Raw genomic sequence first — 10,649 nt, 5'->3', positions numbered from 1 at the left:
TCCTACTGTGGGAAAACTAATTCGGCCTATCTTTATCCATGAGATGATGACATCAATTGCCTATTTTGCCACGGGAAATAGCTGAAGCTGCTTATATCATTTTAGAATGTGTCTATTCATCACCTTGTCGCGTTCTATTCTCTTGCAACGTGGCGTGCTCTATGTCACAGTATTCCTCCAATCTTGAAAGAAATTGGAAGAATAGATGCTGGACAGGCTCATTTTTATGAAGCTTTTTGTATTATCTTGTATCAGAATTTCGTATGAATAATCTGATTAGCATCTTAGTGCTGAGCTGCCCTTATAAAGTAGCCACCATAAAATGGTAATAGTATTTTCTAGTTTTCAACTCCATTAATGAGTATTTCTGCAATAAAGAGACCCATTCTGATGAAACTTTGACATACCAAAATACAATAGAAGACAGATTCTCCATTCAGATACTCCCTAATATCAAATGACAGCCATTTTTTTTCTCTCCATTATGAATCCAAAATCAAAATATTATCACTGCTCACCCCTGTTTTCCTCTCTTTTTCTTTCTAACAATTCAAGCAGAATGGACTAAAAGTATTTCACTTTTAACTCAGGTAATACTTTTATGTAGTCTTTTTACTGTCGCCACAAACTTTAACTGAATCCCCAGCAGTGGATTGTGCAATTGTAGGCATTATTTCCTTTCTCTTGATGCACTTGGAGCGTTAATATTCATTCACTGTTTTATGGAATTTATTGATCAAGATATAATTTTTGCTTAGATCTCCCAGACAAGGAAAAGTAAACGCTAGAGGACATAAAATAAAGACCAGAAGGAACAGACAACAAACCAGATAAAAGCCATGAATAAGAAACTGAAATAAAACCAATGACTAAACAGGCGTCAATGTTCCCATGTGATCAAATCGAATCTTGAATAAATGGCTGTCGAAACGTTTCTTTTTGAATAAAAGGTCTATCAAACTTCAATCTTGTTTACTCGGAAGGAATCCATAATTGCACGAATGTCACTTTCCTCATCTGCAAAGGTTTTTTCAGGTGTTTGTATTCTCAATTCATATAAACGGTTGTTTTCCACTCCAAGAACTGAAAGGTATCGCCTATCCCATTCCAGACGAGCAACTCGATCTTGTGGCATTACAGCCAACTCATTATTGTTAGCATATGACTTGATATTCACCTACTTATCACAGCATGACAGAATCTGGTATTAGAATCCAGAAATACGCTGGGAAAAATATGTATAATACATATCAACTAAGAAGAATGAAGCTTTAAGAGGAAGCTATTAATCACCGAGGTTTGGTGGTATGGTTAGGATCCAAACCATACCCTGGGAACAGAGAACTTTCAAGTATGGAGCAGTATACCCTCCTTAGCGGGCCTACCTAGCGTGAATTAGAATTAGTCGGGCCAATGGGTGTTGGATACCAAATGGTTAAAACCGGGAGGAGAAGAAAAAACTGGGAGCTATTCTCCCCTCAATAGGCATGACACAACTTATGTACGAACAGCATGAAAGCTAAGTCACGTATATCTAGACGCTTTTATCATCAGAAAGGCAAAAGGACCCGAAAACCATTCATAACTAGCAAAATGCGGAGTAATATTTTACCTCAACTTCATAATACAGCTTCCCATCATCAGCTACCCTGGACGAAGTAGAAAGAATACTTGATTCGCGTCTGACACCAAGTCTAGTGGACATGAATTCAGTCAAATATTGTCTAAGGACTCCCTTTCCAGCTTTTTCTGGTGGACCCAAATCTTCTACACTTTTGTACGCAGACGATGAAGGAGATGATATGTTCATCGAGAGATTTTCATCTAAAACAAGAGGATCCCTGAAAAATATGTCAGCACCAGCACCACGCACTTGAATCCAGTTTCGAGGATACAAAAACGAATAGCCATCAAAGGTATCAATATATTCCCTGAACTCAGTAGATTGAGCATATGCAACTTTGGGCAATTCATAATTTGAGAGCACTAAACTTGAGAATATCAGGGCCATCGCCTTTCTCCTTGGAACTGCAAAATCTTTTTTCTGATTATATATCGGAAAATTCTAGTGAGAAACTGTGCAATAATAACGGCTTTCAGAAAATAACCAATGGTCTAGAAGAAAGCGTATAGTGACAAGACAATGAATCACATAGCGCCATAATTTGTGTAAATGAGATCGTTTATGTACCAAGGCAGGGTATAAAAACTCGGCCATTGCAGATCTTTGACAATACGCTTCAAATACTTGCAAACTTTTATACTTAAATTGTATACAACATGTTGAAATGGTTTTTACCCTCGCTATATGATGACTTTGAAAAGTCAAAAACAATTGATTACTTTAAATTGAAGGGCTGCAAACTGTAATTTAGTATCACTTCTAATCATAATATTGTAAAAATCAATAGCCCGAGATTTAAAAAATGAAAAGGAAACATGGGAAAACCTCTAGAACAACTGAAGTTCCTTCTTTCACCACATCTCCCTTCTTCAAAGTATGCTGCTCTGAGAACTTTCTTGTTGTCTGAACAGGTTTGTCCAACGCTTGCCCTAGAATCGTAGCAAAAAGAGAGAAGTTTTAACAACATCTATGATATGAAATCGTACATCCAAGAACCAAAAGAAAAAGTTGCAAGTAATACTGGACAACAAGAAATCATGGACTTGGGGCTTGCAAACCATTAATTGAAGATTCATAATAGAAGCCAATTCTGTTAGGCAAACACCGCCTTATCACTTACATTAGTGCATGGGAGATGTAAAGCTTGGACCTTGAGGGTTTTGGGCAACACCTCAGTCTAAGTAGATGCCCAGGCAACAGACGAGTAAGGAAGGAAGAAATGCCAAATGGAAGCTTTCTAGTAATGGGCGCTTGAAACCTTGTTCTTTAGTAATTATATTACATCTCCAAAGAACTCTAAAATTCAGACGCCAAATATTAGCATAGTGCTTGTTATTCAGAATCTCTCATGCAGTCAATTGAATTTCAAGGTCAGAAGCAAAATATATAAGCTCCTTATTTGTTTACAAATAACAAATAAGTAGAACTTTGCAACTGGCCTTAAAACTCAGCAACTTTGAATATTTCAAAATTGTCATGTATTTTTTATGCGTCTCAGCAAAAAACTTAACTTGAGTTGACACCCTAGGAGTCAGTTTTTGGGTCTTTATAACTAGGTATTGCAATAAACAGAACGGGACCTAGATATTACTGTTGCACTTATGACATGCAGCACAACTTCATCGTCAGTCAGACAGAACTCCAGTCCATAAAAGAGTTTGAGATGCGATTGTTGTGTAACTAATTTCTTCTGCTTCTAAGCTCACAGCCAAAACACAAACAAAGTTGATATTAAACTACATTTGGAGGTTTTTTCTTATGAGCAGATAAAACGTCGTTAAGAAATGAGGGAGCCCTGTATACAATGAGTATATAACTTTATGCTCTACATCAGAATAGTCTCACAAAAACTCATCCAAACATCTGTACAGCTTGGGATATCCATTACTCCAAGAATAAACGAAACACAGCAAAATGTTATGAATTTGGGAAAGTATAGTCTCTGTTGGCATTTCTATCACCTTCTTACCAAATCATCCAAACGATTAGTTGGTGAGGGAAACATCTCGCTGCCCTGCCTTCTTCTGAGTTCTGACTTCCAACCACCCCCACCCAACTTCTCCAACTTTTGAATTGTTAAAACAAGAACTTAATGAGAGAGTTGAAGCCCCAAAAAGAGAAATGAGAAATACGAATTTTTCTCATAGGAGATCAGAGCTTTCTATGTTGATGACATATATACATAAACAAAAAAATCACCTTTCCATTAGGTTAAGCTTTTAAATAAGGTGGTCAATACAATTTATAATCATATCACAAATGTCTTAGTGTTCAAGTCTCACCGGTACCCATCAACAGATCATATTTCAATCAGTCGGCCTTGCGAACCTAAATAAACAAACAAAAAGTGTTTCCTCTCTAACAAATTAAGCTTTCAGATAAGATGGTACATAATTCAATAGGTCTTTTCTTTTTTGGTTTCCCACCCGGTGTCCGGTACCCTCGTTGGAGCCCGACTATATACGGATTCGCGCCGCGTAGGGCCCATTCCGGGGGGAGCGCTCCCTACCAAGCATTTTTCCATACCCAAGGCTCGAACTCGATAGCTATGTTAGTTGAATTTAAGTCAACCACATTGATAGTGTAAAAATCACTATAATTTGACCTATTATAGCAGGTTAGTTACCGACTTATCATAGAGATTTACCTCTAGTTAGAAAAGGAGGTTGAGTGAGCTCTGCCTATAAATTGCTTAACGGACTCAATGAAAATAAAGATGCAAAGAGATATAATGAAAATGGAACAACTTTATGCAATATATCAAGTTCAAAATTGAGACTTTTTAGTACCTTCAGCTATGGTGGAATGACGCTGAGTGAAAGACTTGGGGCGAGTAGAAATGGATGAAATGCCAAAGCCAACACTGTAGGAGGTGGAAGCCTGAAGAATTCTCATAGTAGAAGAAAAAGGGTTGCCTTTTTCTGGGTTTTCCTATTCGGTAAAAAGATAAAGATCCAAGCTTCGACTCCGAACAAAGAATGGGGGTAATGAACACTTGCTGTATGAGTAAAGGTGAGGCTGTGGAAAGACAATCAAAATTCTGTCCAATCCACACTGCAAATTTTGCCACGCTTTTAAATGGAGTTAGTTATTTTATGAATCAATTTTATCGTCGCCAATTGTAGTTATTTTACTTCTTCCATAATTATTTTTTATAGTAATGATGTAACTAGATTAATAAATTGTATATGAGCAGTATTTTAAAAGGTTTTTTTTGGGACTTGACCCGGGGGGAGGCACTATGAAAACGTCCCGAGGCTTATGTGTGGGGCTAGTCCTCTGAGGCTTACGCTCCCAGCGCCCAACTGTAACCCCAAAACATGCCTAAGCTCTTTGTTCGGGGCTCGCCTAATAGTCCCTAGGGCAAATCATGCAACAAATTCTCTAACTAGCATTGTTAACACTCAAATTTCTTTATCATGTCAATAATAAGTCATAGTATTGCATATTTACTAATTGAGAACATCTCAGAGTGAATATCATTTGAATAGCCAAAATTCACATCTTCGCTCATATTTTAGTTCTATATCTCTCAAAATTATTAAACTTTTATTATTTGCTACATGAAAGCAATTTTATATTTACTCGTAAGAAGTAATATGTTCAGTTATATTATTGATGGAGTTTATTGATTATTAACTTTTAGAGAGGTAAATCGTATAATTTGATAAGCACACCGAATTTTCAATGCTGTAAAATAATATATATCTATATCTATATCTATCTATATGACTACATCTATATTATCTATTTGTATATCTCTATCTATACATACTTCTATATCTATCTATCTATCTATATTATCTATATCTATCTACATTATTATAAAAGCACGAATAATTTATGCTAAATGTTGAACGACTAAAATATCCTTGAAACACTGATCGACTTTTATGCCCTTAAATATTTGTATAATTTAAGGATCTAATGGTAAATTACCTAATGATAGAATTTTTTTTCGATTTAGACTATACATATACCCGGCCCTACAACGTTGATCCTACTTAAATTTGAAAAGTATTGTTCCTAATTACAATTCTTTTATAACAAGGCACGTAATAAATGAAAGATACGTAGTTACGTACTAAAAGAAAATTTTAGTACTACGTTATAGAAAATACCTATAACATTTTAAACAAAGTTGCTATTCTTTAAACTCTTAATTTGTATTTAGTACATATAAAGCTACAACTAAATTAAGTTAGAATATTTTACCTAAATATTTGGAGTTACTAAATGTTTCAAAGAAATTGATTTAGTTTTTAAAATATTAAATAACAAGAAAATAATTAATGATAATTTTTAAAAAATATAAAATATAAATTTAAAGTGTTAAAATAATAGGGGAAAGTTTAGATGAATATTTTTATTTTACATGATAATAAAATGGTGAGATTGTACTCTTTAATTTATTTATTTTTACTTCAGTATGAGTTATTAATTCTTTTACAAATTTTTCAAAGACAATCGATTGATGTTAGTCTAGATTAGGTTTCCTAAAACAAGTTCGTCCAGGCTCCTATATATCGAAGTTTAACAAATTTTTTCTTTGATTGGTTTATTTTCATTAGATGCTCATGTGCCATAACTTGGTAAAAAAATATGTATATTTCTCCTAACAAGTATGTAAAATATGTATACTATATATAATACACATATATACGGAAAAAAATTATCTGCTATTATTTTTTGCAACAGTTAAAAATATATATATTTCTCTAAAATCTTAACTAATCATGGACTTGATATATCAATATACTTGTATGATTAATATTTTATTGCTTTGAATGTGATGAAGTGGTAATAATTTTACTCGGGTTATATCCGACATAATTTAAATTTGACATAATTTTATAAACTGAAACAACCCTCACAAATATGTCAAAGTACAAAAGTGAAAAAGTAATACTTTGTGGAGGTGATTCAAAGATGGACAACTATATGTTTTACTTTTGAGACGGAGAAGCCAAAGTTATAGAAGGAAACATACACCAAAAACGTCCTCTATAGAGAAGTATTAGATATGTACTACCACACTGAATATTTATACACTATAAATAGAATATGTGATGACCAAAATAGTCATCACTTGTTTTAAATTAAATTCTATGACTCCGAGGCCTTGAAAACCTCATTTAGAGTCACCTCGATTTGCGTGCACAGTCCGGGCGCGTAGCCGGAAAGCTTAAATATGAAAATCTGTAAAAAAATGGTAAAATTTGGTTATAAATGAATTATTTTGACTTTGGTCAACGTTTTGGGTAAACGGACCCGGACCCGTGATTTGACGGTCCCGGAGGGTCCGTAGGAAAATATGAGACTTGCACGTATGCCCGGAATCGGATTCCGAGGTCCCAAACCCGAGAAATAAATCTTTTGAAAGAAATTGTTTTCTGAAATTGGTAAGGAAATTTGAAATGAAATTTGATTAGAACATGTTAGTATCGGGCCCGTATTTTGGTTCGGTGCCCGGTACAGGTCTTATATATGATTTAAGATGTTTCTGTAAAATTTGGTGAAAAACGGACGTCGTTTGACGTGATTCGGACCTAAATTGCTAAATTTGATACTTGATGAAATTTGAGAAAAATTTCTTGATTTTGAAGTTTGATTCATTGTTATTGAGGTTATTTTGGCGATTTGATCGCACGGATAAGTTCGTATGATATTGTTGAGTTAGTACGTGTGTTTGGTTAGGAGCCCCGAGGGCTCGGGAGTATTTCCGATGTGTTTCGGGAAGTCTTTGACTTAAGAAAAAGTTGCATATTTTCTGCAACAGGTGCTCAGGCTTGTTGTTCTTCGCGATCGCGTAGTCACTCTCGCGATCGCGAAAGGTAAATGGGGACAGGGGTGATTTTGTTCAATGCGAACGCGAGGGAAGGATCGCGAACGCGGAGCACTGGGGGGTTACTCTACGCGAATGCGACCCACGTCCCGCGAACGCATAGTGTAAATGGGGGGCTGGTCTGGGAAGTGAACATTCCTCTACGCTACGCGTTCATAGGCCCGCGAACTCGAAGGTCAGGGGGCCAACCCTTCGCGAACGCGTAAGAGGACTTGCGATCGCATAAGCCTGAGGAGACATGCTCTTCGCGAACGCGGTAGACCCATCGCGAACGCGATGAAGGTCTGCCCAGCGATTTTAAAACAGTAGTCATTACGGGACTTCTTCAAAATTTCATAACTTCTTCATCTCAACTCCGAATTGGGCGATTTTTGAAAGAGGATTTCACCACAAACTCATAGGTATGTAATCTTAGACTCATTTTCTTCATTTTCCATCAACACCCACTAGATTTCTAGGCCTAAATCATATGAATAAGGGTAGAAAATTAGGGATTTGGGTAGAAGTAGGGTTTTTTGATTAATTATGATTTAGACCTCGTTTTGGGGTCGAATTCTGAAAATAATTATATATTTGGGCTCGTGGGTGTATGGGTGATTTGATTATGGTCCGAACCTCGTGTTTTGACCAAGCGGGCCAGAGGTCGATTTTTGGGTTTTTGGGAAGAACGATTGGAAAGCTATAATTAAACATTGGAATTGGATTGTTTAGCATTTATTGATGTTATTAAGTCGATTATGTATAGATTCGATTGGGTTGGAGCCGAATTTGAAAGGAAAAGCGGTGATTGAGGCTTGAGTTGGCCGTGGAAGTTCGAGGTAAGTGTTTGGTCTAACCTTAGCTTGAGGGATTAGGAGTTGAGTCCTATTTGCTATGTGGTATTCGTTGTGTATGACGTATAGGCATGGTGACGAGTATCTATACGTTGGTGTCTAGCATGACCGTGAGTCTTTATATTGTGAATATCTTGATTTCGTTGTATTCTTCATGCCTTGGTGATGATTTCTAGTTGTTGTGAAAAGTTTGTGGAAGGAATTGTGACATTTGAACATCTTGGAGCATTGGCTCGAGTTATATTATGAATTGTGAAAGTATATGAGATGATTGAACCCTTTGGAGCATTGGCTCAAGTGGTAAAGTGAGTTATGAAGTATAAGTGAAAGATAAAGAAAGAGTTATTGAAATGTTCCCTTGCCGGGATTTAATTATTTAATTATTGTTCCCTTGCCGGGATTTAATTGTTTAATTGTTGTTCCCTTGCTGGGATTTAATTATTTAATTGTTGTTCCCTTGCCGAAATTTCTATATGATCTTGTTTATTCCCTTGCCCCTTGTTGTAATTGTTGTTTGGGTGAGGAAGAGTGTTAAAGTACGATGGGTGATGCCGTGCATTGTTGATATTGCGAGGAAAAAGTGTAAAGCACGAAGGGTGATACCGTGCCGCACGATGTACCATTCCGTGCCGACTGTATTGATTACATGGTGAGGAAAAAGAGTAAAAGCACGAAAGGTGATGCCGTGCACATCTTTGATAAATAATTGTTTTGGTGAGGACGAGAGTAAAAGCACGAAGGGTGATGCCGTGCAAACTGTTGATTTCTGTTCCTCGTTGATATTCGTATTATGTTGTTCCTTTCTTTACTTGATGCCTTTCTATTCAAAACTGTTATCTCCCCCACAGCATGTTTCCCCTTCCCACATTGACTGGTTATTTCTGTATTTTTTTTTTCGCTGTATATATTTAAACTGCACAGGTTTATTTGGTAGTCTGGTCCTAGCCTCGTCACTACTTCGCCGAGGTTAGGCTAGGCACTTACCAGCACATGGGGTCGGTTGTGCTGATACTACACTCTGCACTGTGTGTAGATCTCGGAGCAGCTTTCGGACAGTAGTTGGAGGGCTTCCTTCAGTCCACCCGGAGACCCAAGGTAGACCTGCAGGCGTCCGCAGGCCCTGACGTCTCCCTCTATCTCTATTTCCTGTTTCCTTCTCTTTTATTCAGAGACAGTGTGCTGTTATTCTTCAGACCTTGTATGTAGTAATCTTAGATAGTCTGTGATACCGTGACACCAGATTTTGGGTATTTGAGGTTTTTAGAAGTTGTAATAGACGTTGATTCCAGATATTTTATTGTTACCTTGCGCTTCATTATTTAAAGTTCCGCTGATTTCATGTTATCGCTTATATTTGTTAAAAAGAAGTAATTTGTTAACGAAGTAAGTAGTTAAGTATTGGCTTGCCTAGCTCTCAATAGTAGGCGCCATCACGACTCCCGAGGGAGGAAAATTCGGGTCGTGACAGAATATCATTTAAATTAGCTAAATTGATCATCTTTGTAGGTTAAAGCGATATAATTTTGAATTCAAGTATTCTATTAATGTAATGACACTAATTTTAGCATTTAAATGTTGCATTTTTATCACGCTAATTACTTTACAATGATCATATCATCTTGTAAATAATTTTCCTACTAAATTTAGCTAGTTGTGCTTTCACATAAAAGTTCTGACTAAATATTTACGTGCAATGCATGTACATAGTAACTAGTACTATATTAAAAGCACGAAACTCCTAAGCGATATGTTATTTGCCTTTTTCACCCTTTAAAAATAAATTTTACACTAAATAAAATAGTCATTTAATTATTTTCTTAATATTTAGAACTTTGAATTTGTAGGAACTCCTTTTATTTAGGAATTTTAAATCCATTAAGATTTTAATTTTTCCTTATTTAAATTTTGTATAAGATTGAATTTCCATAAAGACTACAAACCGAGGGATCGGTGTTCTAAAATAAACTTTTAAGTAATGAAGAACTTTTTAGCTAGGGACATGAAAGGCCTCTTTGCCATAAGCTTCCTTTTTTTTTTCTTCTCCTTTTTATTTTATTTTTGAGAATGATTGAAACACTTCTGCAAAACATACAATATAAAACTAACCATCAATACAAAATAGAAGTTCAATGATTATTATAGACGTATAAAATTAATTTTTACTTATTTGGTAAAAAAAAGTATAAAATAAACAGAATTTATAGAGGCATTACCAAATTATTCACAGCCGACAAAGATAATACAAATTACACTGACTACATTATTTTTAGACATCATAAAATATTTCATAGTTATACTTAATTAATCTATGCCTTCGGCTGCTAATATTTTTATATTGAATAAAAAA

General features: G+C 35.6%; 1 protein-coding gene across 1 annotated transcript; it reads right to left on the bottom strand.

The window, feature by feature from the left end:
* Positions 1 to 778: 778 nt before the first annotated feature.
* LOC109211465 (psbP domain-containing protein 1, chloroplastic) lies at positions 779 to 4,691 on the bottom strand. Its single transcript, XM_019374999.1, has 4 exons — positions 4,414 to 4,691; positions 2,450 to 2,553; positions 1,613 to 2,044; positions 779 to 1,177 (listed from the first exon to the last, which is right to left on the bottom strand). Exons 1-4 carry the CDS (start codon positions 4,517 to 4,519, stop codon positions 956 to 958), a joined length of 864 nt encoding a protein of 287 aa, XP_019230544.1. The 5' UTR covers positions 4,520 to 4,691; the 3' UTR covers positions 779 to 955.
* Between the last annotated feature and the right edge of the window lie 5,958 nt (positions 4,692 to 10,649).

Source organism: Nicotiana attenuata, unplaced genomic scaffold (genome assembly GCF_001879085.1).
Source record: "Nicotiana attenuata strain UT unplaced genomic scaffold, NIATTr2, whole genome shotgun sequence".
Lineage (NCBI taxonomy): Eukaryota > Viridiplantae > Streptophyta > Magnoliopsida > Solanales > Solanaceae > Nicotiana > Nicotiana attenuata.
This window is presented reverse-complemented; position numbering and strand designations above follow the sequence as displayed.

Excerpts from the sequence above, each read along its gene's own strand:
- LOC109211465 (XM_019374999.1), bottom strand. The coding sequence starts at position 4,519 with ATGAGAATTCTTCAGGCTTCCACCTCCTACAGTGTTGGCTTTGGCATT. Across the intron at positions 2,554-4,413 it reads TCATTCCACCATAGCTGAAG|GGCAAGCGTTGGACAAACCT; the intron begins GTACTAAAAAGT and ends CTACGATTCTAG. Across the intron at positions 1,178-1,612 it reads AGCTGTATTATGAAGTTGAG|GTGAATATCAAGTCATATGC; the intron begins GTAAAATATTAC and ends TGTGATAAGTAG.